Source organism: Osmerus eperlanus, chromosome 21, assembly GCF_963692335.1.
Source record: "Osmerus eperlanus chromosome 21, fOsmEpe2.1, whole genome shotgun sequence".
Taxonomy (NCBI): domain Eukaryota; kingdom Metazoa; phylum Chordata; class Actinopteri; order Osmeriformes; family Osmeridae; genus Osmerus; species Osmerus eperlanus.
Genome location: NC_085038.1, coordinates 2,050,230 through 2,066,621, shown reverse-complemented (window position 1 = coordinate 2,066,621; position 16,392 = coordinate 2,050,230). Strand labels below are relative to the sequence as shown.

General features: G+C 50.6%; 1 protein-coding gene across 1 annotated transcript; it reads right to left on the bottom strand.

Moving 5' to 3' along the window:
* Positions 1 to 1,543: 1,543 nt before the first annotated feature.
* Positions 1,544 to 16,101, bottom strand: cenpf (centromere protein F). The gene is made up of 21 exons (XM_062447556.1): positions 16,038 to 16,101; positions 15,482 to 15,653; positions 15,050 to 15,246; positions 14,467 to 14,582; positions 14,217 to 14,308; positions 13,801 to 14,086; positions 13,287 to 13,489; positions 12,899 to 13,024; positions 12,611 to 12,739; positions 12,322 to 12,444; positions 11,966 to 12,101; positions 8,345 to 11,641; positions 8,011 to 8,225; positions 7,407 to 7,866; positions 5,845 to 7,271; positions 5,419 to 5,562; positions 5,173 to 5,298; positions 4,587 to 4,767; positions 3,801 to 4,370; positions 3,550 to 3,716; positions 1,544 to 2,367 (listed from the first exon to the last, which is right to left on the bottom strand). The coding sequence occupies exons 2-21, from the start codon at positions 15,641 to 15,643 to the stop codon at positions 2,152 to 2,154; spliced, it is 8,373 nt and encodes a 2,790-aa protein (XP_062303540.1). The 5' UTR covers positions 15,644 to 15,653; positions 16,038 to 16,101; the 3' UTR covers positions 1,544 to 2,151.
* Positions 16,102 to 16,392: the final 291 nt, after the last annotated feature.

Sequence of the window (16,392 nt, the reverse complement as noted above, 5' to 3'; positions counted from 1 at the left end):
TACATTATTGGCTGCTGTGGTCTGAGAAGAGGAAGGAATGAAAAGAGAAGGGGGTGTTGAGAAGGAGTGGGAGACACAGAAAGCAGAGGCTCCATTTCTCCATTCATAAATTATCCTTCTATCAAATCGGTTATTCATTGATTGATTGATTATTCACAGCCGGCTAGCTAACGGGACCGATGCACAGCCACGTGATCCATTGCATGAAATTGATTCACCAAATGTAACTGCATTTAATGTAAAAGGAAGCCTTTCAGCTAATTTATACATTTTAATGTATTTCTTTACTACTGATTAAAGGGACCAATGCCACAATACAGAAGTCCCTTTACAACAGTGACAGAGTATAGGCCTAATTACATTTAGTCATTTAGCAGACGCTCTTATCCAGAGCAACTTGCAGTAAGTACAGGGGCATACCCCCCGAGGCAAGTAGGGTGAAGTACCTTTCCCAAAGACACGTCTATTGCAAGGCCAGGAATCGAACTGGCAACCTTCTGATTAATAGTCTGATTCCCTAACAGCTCAGCCATCTGACTCCCTTGAACTAACTGAAGAACCAGTCCTTTGTTTCAGACCGCTGCAGCAGTGAACTTTCTAGTCTGAGCTGCCCAGACACTCCCTCCAAAACAGCCTTGAAACATTTGACGGAGGGTCAACCTCCAATACAGGAATGCGTTGTAGAAGTGGTCACATTTACATGTATTCATTTAGCAGACACTTTTATCCAAAGCGACTCCCAAGAGGGAAAATACAAAAAGTGCATTGATACTTATCTGGTAGGCGTAATGCCTCTTCTGATACAATCTTGGGGGGGGGGGGGGTCCCCAAACTGTTTGATGTGTGGGGAACGCTAACAGCACGGACCCCCCCTCTCAGAGATGGATGACATTACAATTCAGCTGTATATTACATAAGTAGTCCAATTCCTCAGTCTCTGTCCTCACCAGCTTGACTGCACGACGGAGGAAAAACTTTCCTCTTATTCTTCCTTGTATTAGCATTCGACACACTAACTTAAGTAGCTCTCGCACTCCTGCTTCCAAAAACGACATTCTTCTTAGAGGACGTTGCATTGATCTTCTCAGCGGGGGGGGGGGGGTGAGGAGCTGACTGCTCGTGTGAGAACACTTGACATATGAACGTGTGCGATAAAATAGTCTTGCTGTTCTACATTTACATTTAGCAGACGCTCTTATCCAGAGCGACTTACAGTAAGTACAGGGACATTCTCCCCGAGGCAAGTAGGGTGAAGTGCCTTGCCCAAGGACACAACGTCATTCTGCACAGCCGGGAATCGAACTGGCAACCTTCAGATTACTAGCCCGACTCCCTCACCGCTCAGCCACCTGACTCCCCTTCTAGAAAGGAGTCGTTTTTATATTGTGTGTGTGTGAGGGAGAGTGAGTGAGTCAGGGGGAACTGTAAGGTTAACGCCAGCAGCAGCTACTGCATGAACAAAGGACAGCGTGAAAACTACCAAGTTGGTGCAGGGATCAGCACTGTGTGTGCTGCAATGTGAATGACTGGAAGAGATGGCTCACACCGTGAACACAATGTTTAATATAAAAAGGTAGTAAAATATAAGCAACATCTGTTATGTACTAAGAAGCAATCAGTACCCAAATGGCACAGGACTCCAAAAGCTAGACAGTGAAATGCCAAAAGTACACAGAGGGGAAAAAAAAACTAGCACTGTGATCAAAGAAAACATAGAAAAAACATTCCAACGAAAACATTAGTCATATAAAACATTTACAGCTGCCACAGAGAAACACAGCACCATATCTGACACTATTGAGACAGCAAGCTATTATACAGCAGAGTAAAGGAGGAGGCTAAAAATCTACTAAACAGTTAAGGCTGATGAATCTGGAGTTACAGCCAATAGTATTCGACCTAAGCAGTTAAAAGCTGTGCAAGAGATAAGTAGTGTTAGCCAGGTGTTAGTCTGGACCAGCAACCGGAACCACACTTGATAAAATCGTTTCTTTCTTGATTTCTGCCCTTGATTTATCTGTTAACATTGATAAGCACTGTTCCGGTTATCCTGTAGTGCTGAATAGGACTGACTAAATCAAGCGCTAACCCCACCTACTCTACCACCTAACCACAGATGATGGTCTATTCAGTGCTGTTTCTGCTTGTCCTCTATTGAACTTGGCAGTTCTCCTCCCCTTGCGTGGAGTTCAAGGCCTCTCTGCGTTTCTCCCGCTGTTCCGGAGTTTTCCGCATGCTCAGGGACCTCCGTCCTCGACTCTCCCGAGAGTGGGGGGCGGGGCTAACGCACAAGCCTTTCCAGTCGGGGCTGTCCGTCACAGGGGTTTCCTTGACTACGGGGCTCTGGAGACACAGTGGCTCCAACACCTGTAGAGAGAGAGATGAGGGGTCAAAGGTCAGGCTGCCTTACAGAGCCACGAACCAGGCAGAAAGCGGTCACCATCGAGACTGACACGACCAGTCAGTCAGGTGGCCCTGGTTACCTGAGCCCCTTTCATGAACCCTCTTTAATCCCCCCTACAAGGTCCTTCCCTGGGCTGTCCTCCTGTGGATGAGATCAGTCCAGCTGACCTGACTCGCTGTGGGACCATCATGGCATGGGCTCGTCTACCCTAAATAGTTATTTAACCCTTGTGCTGCCTTCGGGTCACATGACCCAAAGGTTCATAACGAACCATCGTTGTGTTTACCCAATTTTACCCAATACAAAAACAAATACAAATAATTTTCTTTTAACCATTCCAATGTGGGGGGTCTGAGACAGCCCGACAGTTAAAAGAAAATGCTTCACTTTGTTTTTGTATGAGGTAAATTTGTCACAATACGACGGTGGGTCACAATGACTGATGGGTCAGAATGACCCGAAGATAACACAAGGGTTAAGAGGGGCCCCAAGCTTGTTTTCAGCTGGGTAAGGGGTCGACCTGGGAGGGTAGAGGATGGAGGGTCAAGCCCCCCCCCCTCCCCTCCACCCAGTTGAACTAAACATCCCATAATGTCCCAAGAGTAATTAGTAGGAGAGGCTGATCCGCAAGAAAGGTTTGTCCAAGTAATTTTTTTTTAATAGATATTACTGTGTTTTATTTCTGTTATCTCCTCTGAATGCTTTGTCAAGCAGGTGTGTGTGACTGTGTGTGTGTGAGAGAGTTTGAGGTGTGTCAAATGTTTTATCTAGACGGGGGAAGGAGGATTCCCATGACATGTCAGTGGCAGGTTAGCGTGACAAAACACTCACACCTCTCTCCTCCACCCCCTTTTCCTTCCTCCCGTTGGAAAGAAGACAAATCTTTCCCACCTTGTACACGCCTTTTCATTGCCATGGTGTTTAAGCAACCTCTCTGTAGCGTGGACAGAAAGGCCATACTTCCCCACTCTCTGTTCTCTCTCTTTCATTGTTCTTTCTCCCTCACTCACAATCTCTCTGTGAGACTACTGAGGGGTCAGTGGTCTCTCTGGGGCGCCAGCCTCATCTTCTCTGCCAACCTAAAGTGTTTCAAAATGTGCGTGTGTGAGCAAGCACGTCGGTGTGTGCGCGTGTAAAAGGCTCACCTTCGGCAGCTTGCCATCTTCGGCAGGTGAGAGAGCGCCACGCCTCAGCTGGTTCTGGGAGGAGGCCGAGGTGTGTTGGGCGGCCAGGCGGGGGCTACAGCGCTGCTGCACTGTGGTTCTCCTTATGATGAAGGGACTGGCCTCCCCAAGGGGGATGTCAGCAAAACCTGGCAGAGGGGGATGAGAGAGTGAGACAGAGAGATTGGTTTGTTCCTGACAGAACTCCCACTTTGTTCCTCATTAAGACTCACCTCTCTGCACCAGCTCAGGAAGTCCTTCCGGCCTAAACTCCTCCTCTTCCTGATGGCTTCCTTGTTTGGGCGTGGTTGCCACGGCACCCGCTTTGATCCTCTTGGCCAGGTTGTGCAAGGTCTCCTGGGCTTTGGAGGGTTTGTCGCCGTCGTTGCCCCGCTTCCCTGACCCCCTCTTCCCTGACCCCTGACCCCCGGCCTTGTTCTCCGTGTCCTCCGTGACTGCTTCCTGTGTCCTTGGGGTCGACTTCCTGCTTTGGCGTCTGGGGGTCCTGCTGCCCTGGTTAGCGTTAGCGCTGCTAGCTTGCTGGTTGATCTGCTCCAGCCGTGTCTTCAGGGAGTCGTTGGTCTCCTCCAGCTTGTGGACTCGCACCATCAGGCTGCAGTACTTGTCCAGGCTCTCGTCCGCCTCCCTACCCCTCTCCTCCAAGGCCTCGCTCAGCTCCTCCACCTCCTTCTTGCTCTCCTCCACCTCCCTGCTCCTCTCCTCCAACTCTTTCTCCCGTTCTTCCAAAGCTCTCTTCAGCTCCTGCAGCTCGGCCAGAACCTCTTCACTGCTTTCTCCACCTGCTGCAACATCAGGGAGTTAGACGACATTCTGACCAGCAGTCCTCTCAATACACAACGGGATTAAAAATGACAGAAGCTACTCAACGACACACCAGACACCAACGGTACACCAGATAATGCTATTAAAGCGCCAGGTGTTTAAGAACATTATGTCTGCCGTTATGTTCTGGTTGGGAGCAGGAAATTAAAGCGCAGGAGAGTGATAAAACCAGATACCTTCTCCGGTCTTGCTGCTCTGAAGGTTGGCGATGAGCTCCCCCTGCTGGTGACCCTCCTGTAACAACGCCTCCTTCTCCTTCTCCAGCTGCTTGCAGGACTTCATCCACAGGTTCATCTTGCTGAGGGCGGAGTCTCTCTCCTTGGACAGGCGGGCGACGCAAGAGCTCAGCTCAGACACCTGCAACACCACCACAGAGGGCATTACTTCACTCTGAATGTTGAACGTGCGTCGCTAACTATGGCTAAACGTCGACCCCACTGTGCTGAACTTAGCCGTCAGCATCACTACAGACAGAGACTGAGTAACGGAGATCCTTGGAAGCCTGTGGCTATTCAAATCTTATATCTTATCTGTATAGTCCTTTATACGAGCAGGCAGTGTCACAGAGGGCTTCACATATGTCCATAGAACTGCACCAATACCAACCTAAAAACCTCAAAGAAACTGAGATTTTGATTATGATTTTTCTGCTGTGGGAGGAGCTGATTCATAGCTTTGGTCTTTTCTCTCCTTGCCTGTCAAAAGGAGCAGCACAGGATGGAAACCAAACAAGGTCTGTGTTCACGTTTCCAGAAGCCTCACCTGCTGCTGGGTTTGTTTCAGCACCTCCTCCTTCTTCTTCTCCTCCTCCTCCTTCTTCTCCTCCTGCATGCTAGCCAGCTGACACCTCAGCTCCTCTTTCTCTGAGGTCACTTCCTCCAGAGATAACTTGAGAGGATGAGGAAAAACAGAGCGGCACACAGTTAGCAGTTCCACAAACACAATTACATGACACCCACCCAATATTATTATTCTTTTAAATATAATATTATGTTTTAATTTCCTAACCTTGTAGCTCTCTGCCTGTTGTTGCAGCTGAGAGGAAAGTGCAGTTTTGTCTTGCTCCAAATCCTCTCTCAGTTTCTTGGCCTCTTTTAGAGCGTCCTCCAAGTCACTCTGAAGCCGGCCGTTGCTCTGCTGTAGGGCGGTTCCCTGAAGAAGGAAACAAAACATGGGTTAATCTGGAAGTCAGGTGGCTGAGCGGTGAGGGAATCGGGCTAGTAATCCGAAGGTTGCTAGTTCGATTCCCGGTCATGCCAACTGACGTTGTGTCCTTGGGCAAGGCACTTCACCCTACTTGCCTCGGGGGAATGTCCCTGTACTTACTGTAAGTCGCTCTGGATAAGAGCGTCTGCTAAATGACTAAAATGTAAATGTAAATCTATTACAGCCACGGAGGAATGGGATTACAAGAGGGATCCGTGAGTAGCTCACCTCCTGGGTGAGTTGTGAGATGAAGAGGGAGGAGATCTGGATCTGATGCTGCAGCTGGCTGACTGCACTCTCCAGAGACAGGACCGACGACCGTAAACTCTCCCTCTCCTCCTTTAACCTCATCCTTTCCTCCTCCTGCTCATCTCTCTCCTTCTCCACGGAAGACAGGCTGGCCTGCAGGACTCCTTTCTCTCTCTCTAGCCTCTCTCTTTCGGCCTCCCACTCTTCCTTCTCCAGCCTCCTGCCTTCTCCCTCAGCCTTAGCCAGCCTCTCTCTCTCCTGTTGCCACGTCTCCTCCAAAGCGCGGAGCCTCTCCCCCTCTCTCCGCCACTCCTCCGCAGACTTCTGCAGATCCTCCCTCTCCGCCTCCTTCTCTCGCAGCTCCGTGGCAGCGGCCTGCTTCGCCGCCTTCAACTCCTGGATCTCGGCGTTCTTCTGGAACAGTTCCTTCTCCAGCCTCTCCTTCTCCGCCCTCAGGTTGTTCAGCTCTTCGGTCGTCTCCTCAATCCTCTTCTCCAGGGCTTGCTTTTCCTCTTCCACCCCTTCCAGCTCGGCCTTGGCAGCCTCGGACTGCATGATGGCATCCTCCAGGTTCCCCTCGGTCACCTCCCCCTCTCTCTCCAGGGACTCGATGCGGTCCTGGAGAGATTCCGCCTTTCTTTGGGCGCTCTTCAGCAGCTCGTCCATGTGCTTCTTCTTCTTCTCGTCGGACTCGATCCGAACCTGCAGCTTCTCGATGCCCGACCTCATCTGCCTCACCTCATCCTGGGTGGAGTTGAGGCGGGAGGCGATCTCGCCCTTCTCCAGCAGGGAGGACTCCAGCGACTGGGCCAGACGGGAGACCTCTCCCTCCAGGCTCTGGATCTTGGTGACCATGGACTCGGAGTCGAGGCAGGCTGCGTTCCGGTCGTCCTTAAACGCGTTCAGCTCCTTGAGGATCTCCTCCTTCCCTCGGCTCTCCAACGTGACCGCCTCCTCCAAGGCCCGGCACTGCCCCGCCAGCTGCTCCTTCTCCTTCTGCAAGCTCTCCAGGCTCCCCACGGCCTCTCCGAGCTCCTTCTTCCCCTCTCGGATGTCCTCCTCCAGGATCTTGATGAGCTCCCTGGTGTCTACGTTGGTCTTCTCAAGGTTCTCTGCCTCGTCTTTCCACCGGGCGAGGGAGAGGCCGAGCTCGTCCCGGTCCTCGGTGACGGCCCCCAGCTCGGTCCTCAGCTGACTGGCGTCGGCCCCCAGGGTCCCTAGCTGCTGCTCCAGGACAGAGGCGGCCCGGCGCTGGGCCTCCACCTCCCCCTCCAAGCGGAGCTTGTGGCCCTGCATGGTCTCGAGGTCCGCCTCCATCGACAGGATGTGAGACTCCAGGTTGGCCTTCTCCGAGCGAACTCTCTTCAGTTCACTCTCCTGCTGGAGGAACCGCTCGTCCCAGCCACCTGGAGGAGAGTAACAGTCAAATTAACTACGGCATAAAAAAGTACGGAACCAAATCCATCCAAAGTCTTTGTTTTTCTGCAGACGGCTCCAGGCGTTTTCTCCATCACATACCAAGCGTGATTGATGTTCCCTACCTTTGGCCACCTCCAGGTTCTCCAGCAACTCCAGGACGTCAGACAACTGACACTTAGACGTCTGCAGTTGCAGCCTCAGAGAGTCTGCCTCCTCCATGAGCGCCGACAGCTTGTCCTCCATCTCCCGTCTCTCCTCCAGCGCGACGGAGAGCTTCTCCATGGAGCCACACCTCTCTTCCTCGGCCGCCTGAACTCTGACCTCCAGCTGGGCGCACAGCTCCTTCCTGAGGGCCATCTCGGAGGTCAGGAGGTCGAAGTGGGCGTGGAGGCTCAGGAGCTCCCCCTGCAGCCTTTGGACCGCCTCCCCGCTCGTCTCCAGGTCGGACCCTGGCCGTACAGGGTGGGGATGAGGAGGGGTTGTGGTTGTCGGAGATGAGCTACCCGTGATGCTGCCGTTTGCGCTCTCAATGGGTTCGGGTGCAGCGGTACAGATCAGGTCCTCAATGCTGTCTGAGGCCTCCTGTGGAAATGTAAAACAATCACCACCCAGCTTCTCACAATACCGTATTTCGATACATCAGAGGTTAAAAACCAGAGATAAGAAGAAAGGAATAGCATTAGTGGACATTCTAAACCTAGGATGTCTTTCCTGGAAAGGTCTTACCTGCTGAGCAGGATGTTGCTGCTGTTCCAGCGGCTCCTGAGGAGGCGACAGGGAGGTTCTCCGCTCCTCCTCCTTCTCCTCCATGGTCTGGAGCAGCTCCTCAAACACACCAGATAGCTCCTCCCACTCTTCAGACTTCATCGACGGCTCTTCTCCTCCGACATTCACCCCCTCCATGCTGCTGTTGATTCTGTCTGACGGCTTTGCCCCTGAAGCTGACACGGATAAAAGTCTACGGCTTAGTTGCATCGTCAGTGGTCTCATTTCAAGTAAAAACCACTGAATGTTAAAATCCTCTTACTCCAAATGATGACATCATAATGACTCGACTCACCTGTGGCGTCCTCTTCCTCCAGTGTTGAGCTGATGACCACCATCGACTCTGATGTTCTCCTGACCTCCTCCTGCTGCACATGCTCAGTGTGCAGCTGTAGGAGACGACACTGCTGCTCTGTCACTTGGGCCAGCAAGCCGTCATACTGCTCCTTGAACGAGTTCGACTCCTCCTGCAACCCGGCGAGCCTCCTGTGCAACTCTGCTTGCTCCCTCTCAAACTCTTGGTTCCTCACACCGGCCTCCTCCTTACTCCGGTCGGCCCTCTCCACGGCAACCTTCAGACCTTCGTGATCTTCAGTCAGGCTCAGGAGCGCCGCTTGGAGGCGTTCGTTCTCTCGTTTGACAGCCTCCACCTCGTCTCGGGAGTTCAGTTCGTGCCTCTTCAAGTCAGCATCCAGCTGGAGTTTCTCCTCAGTTAGCTGAACCACGTTAGCATCCAGCTGGAGTTTCTCCCCAGTTAGCTGAGCCACGTTAGCATCCAGCTGGAATTTCTCCTCAGTTAGCTGAACCACGTTAGCATCCAGCTGGAGTTTCTCCCCAGTTAGCTGAGCCACGTTAGCATCCAGCTGGAGTTTCTCCTCAGTTAGCTGAACCACGTTAGCATCCAGCTGGAGTTTCTCCCCAGTTAGCTGAGCCACGTTAGCATCCAGCTGGAGTTTCTCCTCAGTTAGCTGAACCACGTTAGCATCCAGCTGGAGTTTCTCCTCAGTTAGCTGAGCCACGTTAGCATTCAGCTGGAGTTTCTCCTCAGTTAGCTGAGCCAAGTTAGCATTCAGCTGGAGTTTCTCCCCAGTTAGCTGAGCCAAGTTAGCATTCAGCTGGAGTTTCTCCCCAGTTAGCTGAGCCACGTTAGCCTCCAGCTGCAAAACACCAGCTACGACAGTTCCCCGTTTCCTAACTTCCTCTTCCAACTGCTCCAAGACACCGTCGACCGTGGCCTGCAGAGAACTCACCTGGTCAGCAGAGGCAAGGTGAGTCTGGTTCTGCCTGTGCGCATCCTCCAAACTAGCAGCAAGCTGCGTGACTTCAGTGCTCCTTGAAGAAAGTTCCTCCTCAAGGGACTCAAACCGGGTCTCCAAGACGGACCTCTGGGTTTTGATCTCCCCCAACTCTTGCTCTAGAGTGGACCTCCGAGTCTCACTCTCCGCTAGTCTGACCTCCAGAGCGGCCACAGTTCCTCTCAGCTCCTCTATCTGAGCTTCGTAGGAGCTGATGCAGGCTTCGTTGTCCTCCAGATCCATTTGAAGCATCTCTAGCTGGACCTTGATCTTGTTCATACTCATCACCTTCTCCTTCAGGGCATCGGTTGCTTTGGCCTGCTCCGCTTGCGCATGGTTCAACTTATCCTTCAAATACTTGATCTCATTGTCCTTCTCTTCTAGGCCGTTGGTAGCTGCAGACAAAGAACTTTTCATTGACTTCATCTCTTTCTGCTGGTTCGACACGGCTTCTTTCCAGTTTTCGACCTCTTGGCAAGCCAGGTTATAGGCCTCGTCGACTTCCTTCAGCTTGCCGTCGCGAGAGGCACCATCCTCCCTGAGCTTAGAGAGCTCTGACGAGGCGCTCTCCCACAACTCCTTAGCCTCTGCTGCCTCTTTGCATTTCCTCTCCTGTTCCTCCTTCAGTTTCTCAAATTCGTCATGGCGTCGTTGGGAGACGTCTTTGATCTCGTTCTCCTGAGAGGCGATTTGTTTGATTTTCTCCTCCACGCTGTTCTCCAGGTTTGCATTGTGCTCAAGAGCAGACGCATGACTCTTCTCTAAAGCATCTAAGGACTTTCTCAGGTCAGCACACATCTGGTTTACCTCTTCAAGCTCGGTTTTCAAAGCAGGAAGCATCTCTGCCGAAGCCTCTTTCTCAGAAAGCTCTTCCTTAAATGCAGAGATCTGCTTCAGCAGAATATCTTTCTCTTCATTCAGGGAATCGTGAAGGCTTTGATATTTTGCCTCTCCCTCCTTTTCAATCTCTTGTACTTTTTCTGACAGCTGTTCATTGAGCTTCTCCACTTCAGAAACCTTGTCCTCTGCAGCATTCGTCTGTGCCGTGAGTGTCTTGATGTCATTCTCTGTCTGGGCTAAAGCCTCTGACATATTCTGTAGGGCATTTTGTTTCTCTTGATCCGCAGCTGTCAGTGCGTCACACAGCTCCTGAAGTTTGGCGGCAGCCATCGCCCGTTCCGAAAGGGCATCGATTTCCGTTTGCAAACCCCCTTTCCTTTTTTCAGCCTCAGAGAGCTTCTCCAGGAGATCATCTTTAGTTTTCACCAAGTCATCAAACTTAATCTGTAGGTCAGCCCCCAGGTCTTTATGAAACTTCAGGGCTGATTCTAAAGATGAAAGCTGGTCTTGGAAGAAGGAGAGCTCCTGTTGAGACTTGATCAGCCCCAGCTTGGCCTGCTCCGCCTCCTCCACCTTTGCAGCGACGCTCTCCTCGCACTCCCTCAGGAGAGAGCCCCTTTCCTCCGCAAGCCTGGCCTGCTGCTGATCCAGCTGGGCGGATGCCTGGGCGACACTCTCCCGGAGCCGAGACACCTCAGCCTGGCCCAGCTCGATCACAGAGTCTTTGGACTGGGCCATGTCGCAGGCTACCTGATACTGCTCCGAGAGCTCCACGTGGGACCTCTCTGCCCTCTCCGCCCTCTCGCTTTCTTGCTGGAGACGGCTCTCTAGGTCTTTCACCTGGTCTTCCAGGCGTGTGACCTGCAGACCTAAGTTCTCCAGGTCTTTGGAGTGCTTCTGACCGACCTCAGACAGCTGGGCCAGGAGCTCCTCACGCAGTCGCTCTTTCTCCTCCAGCTCGGTGCACTTGTTGAGCAGTTCACCCTTGAGGGAGTCGATCTGACCGCACAGACTCGCCTTCTCCTCTTCTACAGTTTTCAGCAGATCCTTTAGAACGCTGTGGTCATCGTTCAGAGACACCACGCTCTTCTCCAGCTCGCTGATTCTGCTGGTCAGGCCTTGCTGCACGGTCTCTGTGTCGTTAATAAGAGTTTCCTTCTCGGTTTTCCACTGAAGCAGAGTTTCGTGTTCCTTTCTCAGGTCGACACACTCTTTCTGGCTGCTGCCCAAGGTTGCCTTCAGGTATTTGTTCTCGTTCTCCATGGCGACCAGCTTGATTGACAGCTGTTCCACCTCTTGCTTTTGTTTCTGCAGCTCGCCATGGGACTTCTCTATTTTCGCTTCCGTGTCGGACAGACTTTTCTTCAGGTTCTCCAGATCCTGGGAGGAGGACATGGCTTGACTCTCCAGTTTTGTCTTCAGTCCTTTCATCTCCTCACCCTGAGCTTCAGTTTTAGCTGTTACGATAAAGCATTTAAAACCATTACTTCCTGTACTTTTTAAAACAATGCAAGCGCAACAACAACAACAACCAAACAAACCCCCCCCCCCCCCCAATCCAACATCAGACAGTGAGATAGTAGGGAGTCAGGTGGCTGAGCAGTTAGGGAATCGGGCTAGTAAACTGAAGGTTGCCGGTTCAATCCCTGGCTGTGCAAAAATGACGTGTTCTTGGGCAAGGCACTTCACCCTACTTGCTTCGGGGGGAATGTCCCTGTACTTACTGTAAGTCGCTCTGGATAAGAGCGTCTGCTAAGTGACTAAATGTAAACGTAGTCTACCTCTCAGGTCTTCCACCATGTTCTGGCTGCGTTTCAGGTTCTGCTCCCAGGTCTTCCTCTCTTCCTCCAGCTGAGACAGCTTCCTGCTGCCCTGCTCCAGCTGGGAGCTCAGGTTGTTCTTCTCCTTCTGCAACTCCTGGACAAACCAACAAATATCATCACAGAACTTAGAGAGACTCTGACGTTAAACATCAAATAACAAAAAGAGATTTCAAATCTGAGAACAGGACACTCCTAAGCTTGCTTGACACACCCTTCAATTAGCAGCACCTGTTGCAATCAGCTTCAAAAGGTGAGGATCACCTAGTAAATACTGGGCCGTGAGAGAGAACACTGGTACTAAACGTCTGCCGTACCTCAAACTTCTTCCTGATGTCAAGCTCCTTGGTCTGGCTGGCCTGCAGGCTCTGCTCGGACCGGAACAACTTCTGTTTCTGCTCCTCCACTTCTTTCTCCATCTGACCTTTCTGGAATGTCACCTGAGGTGGAAAAGAGAAAACGCTAGATCAGCAACATGGCCGAAATGTAAAATTACATTATCGTGAGACAATATAATTAATAATAATGTAAAAAAATACTAGAACACGTCACTTGGAGCTAGGTGTAGACAAATGTCATTCCTCATTTGCGATGGACTTGTCTTACCTTCTCTAGCTCAGACTGGACGATGTTGTGGTCTTTCTTGGCTTGCTGGATCTCCTGGTTTAGCTTGGTCTTGGTCTGGTTGAACTGCTGATCCAGGGCCTGGTGGCTGCTCTGCAGGTGCGCAAGCTCCTGAAAAAACACCAAAAGAGGTTAACTTGGTGTTGAAAGCTCATCAAAAACTTAAGATGCCAGGACATGGGTTCCAATTAATGTTTTCGTCTGAATAAACAACCATCATAGTCATAGTCACGGACGAGGGTAAGAGTGGACAGATAAATGACGACTGACCTTCTGGCTCTCCTTCTCCTGATCCTTAATCTTTTGCTCCAGGGCCCTCTTGGAGCTCTCAGCGTTGTGCCTCTGGCAGCTGATCTCCTCAGACACCTGCTTCAGCTTCTGTTCCACTGACGCACACTGGGAAAGGCACGCAGAACGTGAGGCACGCAGAACGTGAGGCACGCAGAACGTGAGGCACGCAGAACGTGAGGCACGCAGAACGTGAGGCACGCAGAACGTGAGGCACGCAGAACGTGAGGCACGCAGAACGTGAGGCACGCAGAACGTGAGGCACGCAGAACGTGAGGCACGCAGAACGTGAGGCACGCTAATTTGCTGTACTTTGCGTTCAAGACAGTTAAGAGACGGACTAAACACTCCCACTCTCTCTCTCCGTTACCTTGGCGACAGCCTGCTCGTGCTGCGTGGTGGCCTTGGCGACGTCGTCCCGGGTCTTGCCCAGGACGCGGTCCTTCTCGGTCAGGTCTCTCCGGGCCTGGTCCAGCTGGCCCTGGAGCTCCTGCAGCCTGGACGTCTGGCTCTTCACCTCCCTGTCCTGGGCGGCCACTCGCTGCTCCAGCTCACCCACTTTGCTCTTCAGCTCTGACCCACGAGACGTAAACACGTTTTTGAGACACAAGATGGCACTCAAAGAGATGGCCTAGCCAGGCCACACACCATGCAATTCAAAATCCTGTTTCTCAAATGCCTTGCACACAAGAAGCATTTATACACAAATATGTATATATGCAATTGCCTAGTCCCTTATAGACTTAGGAGCAGAGTTAAATGACACACTAAAGGCATGAAGTGTCAGAGATGAGCACACGATGTAGAGAAGAGGGGTAGAGAACCGAGACAGGGCTGGTAATCGCTATCAATAGTTTTAACAATGGTGGGGGAAATGTTCCTACCGTGGTTGAGGGTCCTTAGCTGCTCCATCGGTTGGTGGGAGGAGTCTCCAGAGTCGCCATGCGATACGGACGCGCTGATTCGTTGGTTCGTCTTAACGGGCGTTTCCTCCGCGTTCCACATGAAGCCAGAGGACGTCGCACCGCCACGCCTCTTCAGTGGCGTTTCTATGGCGCCCTGGGACTGGCGGCTCTGCGATTGGTTCAGCTGTTGCCATGGGAATATCGAAGAGCCAGCTTGTTGCCGGGCTGCGATGTCCTTGTGGCTCACGGACGACTGATTTAACAACTTTGAGATAAAACACAACATGCACGATTTGTATACATCTAAAAAGATCTTTCCATGAAGAAACATTTTTTTTGTAAAATTCTATTGTCTGTTAATTATATGCATCCACCTCTACTACAAAACTACTCACTTTGACTTGCATTATTTTCAGCTCAGCCTCCAGTCTCTTCCTCTCTTCCAACTCATGGTTATATCTTTCCTGTAGATCTTCAAGCCTGGAATCTAAGGGTGAGAGGGGAAAGAGCACTGTCTTTAGAAGAAAAAAACTAAAATACATCCAATTCCAGACAAATGTACATTGAATGTGCGATTTTACAACGTGGGCTATCAAATGACAACAGCTTGACTGCTGTTGACAATATATATCAATTAGATTTTACCATTCTGTCTAAAGCTTGGAGTGGCTGCAGGGGTGGCGAAAGTCTTCTGTGGGGTGCAATAGGACTGCAGGTCCGACGAGTTTGAGGTCTGCGACCTGTCAAAGTCATTCTTGTACCTGTGAAAAGAACACAACACTTTCACTGATAACCACTGGCGTATGATCAGTCGCTGTGTTACCTGTGACTAAAACTGTAAAGGTATGTAGCTAATATATACTCCTGTAGTGGAACCGTAACGGGAGAGGGGGGGATTAGGACAATTCTAAGGACCCTGGTCAGACAGGGGCCCCAGCCGAACCCCATACTTTCTTGTTTACATTTTAGTCATTTAGCAGACGCTCTTATCCAGAACGACTTACAGTAAGTACAGGGACATTCCCCCTGAAGCAAGTAGGGTGAAGTGCCTTGCCCAAGGACACAAGATCACTTTGCACGGCCGGGAATCGAACCGGCAACCTTCTGATTAATAGCCCGATTTCCTAACCACTCAGCCATCTGACTCCCACTTCTTGTATGATGGGTACAAATTAGCCAGGGAGCCCAGAAACCCTAACTACAGTCCTGCTCCTGCCAGCATACTCACTTCTTCAGCTCCTGCTCCAGGCGTTCGATGGTCCTCTTGCTCGCGCTCAGTTGACCCTCGAGGTAGTTCACCTGTTGTTCTTTCACCGTGAGGTCGTGGCTTGCCTTCTGACGAGCCTTCTCCAGAGAGTCACATGACTCCAACAGAGACTGGTTCTCCCTCTTCAGAGCCGATGCCTCGCTCTTCTCACTGTCCATCTGACCAGAGAGTATCGCGATGGTCAAACGTAATGCACGGATGGACATCCACACACAGACATAAACAAGTCAATGTATTGTTTGGTTTTGGTCTCCCTCTTCCTCTTAGGAATTAAAGCGCTGGCTGAGTTAGAAAAATGTTGAAAGAATATTCGCATTTAATTAAGAAAGTAAAAAAGATTTTCGACTGCTTCTGGACAGAGAACTGGTTACCATAGCGCGATCATTACTGTACCTTTTGCTTCTGTTTCTGCAGGGCAGCCTCCAGAGAGTCCAGCTGGAACTGTTTCTGGTTCTTCTCTTTTTTATATTTGTCCAGCTGGCCCTCGAGCTCCTGGACCTTCTGGAGGGCTTTCCCCGACAGACCATCTTTCCATTCCTCCACCGCCCAACTCATGATTGACTACCTGTAACGTTATGTTTGACTTAGACACCCCGAAAGCTTTACAATTGAGTGTACGCTGTAGCCTGTGGCTTAACTTGGACGAGTTGGTATAAGGAAGGTACTGTAGCTAGATATCGGGTAGCTATTATTAACTATATTTCTTGAATGAATCATTTTGAAACGGATAATATTTAACGCTAGCTCGCAACAAAGTATACGCTAGGTAGCTACCGGGCGCCAGATAGCCAATAAGATACTGGCCATGCTAGCGTTACAGATTCAAATGAAAACAACTGCCATGTAACGCAAAACGTTAATATTTTGCATTGAAAACATCGCTGAATATGAAACTTATGACAAACACAACCTCATAAAATAAAATGTGTGTTGCTATTCAGTCACTTACTTTGGGCGCGATCCCGTATCTTCTTGTGGTAAAGTCTGAAAATTCAAAATTGACTAACATCCGCCACGCTCTCCAGTACGCCGTTCCCATTGGGTGGCTGGATTCTTGTTAAACACGTTTGATTGGCCACGTATTATGTCGTCATTTTTATTTATTTTTTATGCCTTTGTTGTGCTTGTCTTTGTCTTGTGTGCTGGTAAAGGTCAGGTGGTTTATGTAGTGATCATTGCGAATGAACATACTGTCCTGCAATATATTTTTTTTATCTTGTCCGACAATAAAGTCAGTATAATTTGCAAAAGAAGGCGGAGTTGGAGACCGTCATTGAATTGTTTAAGTCCTGTTGATAGCGCTC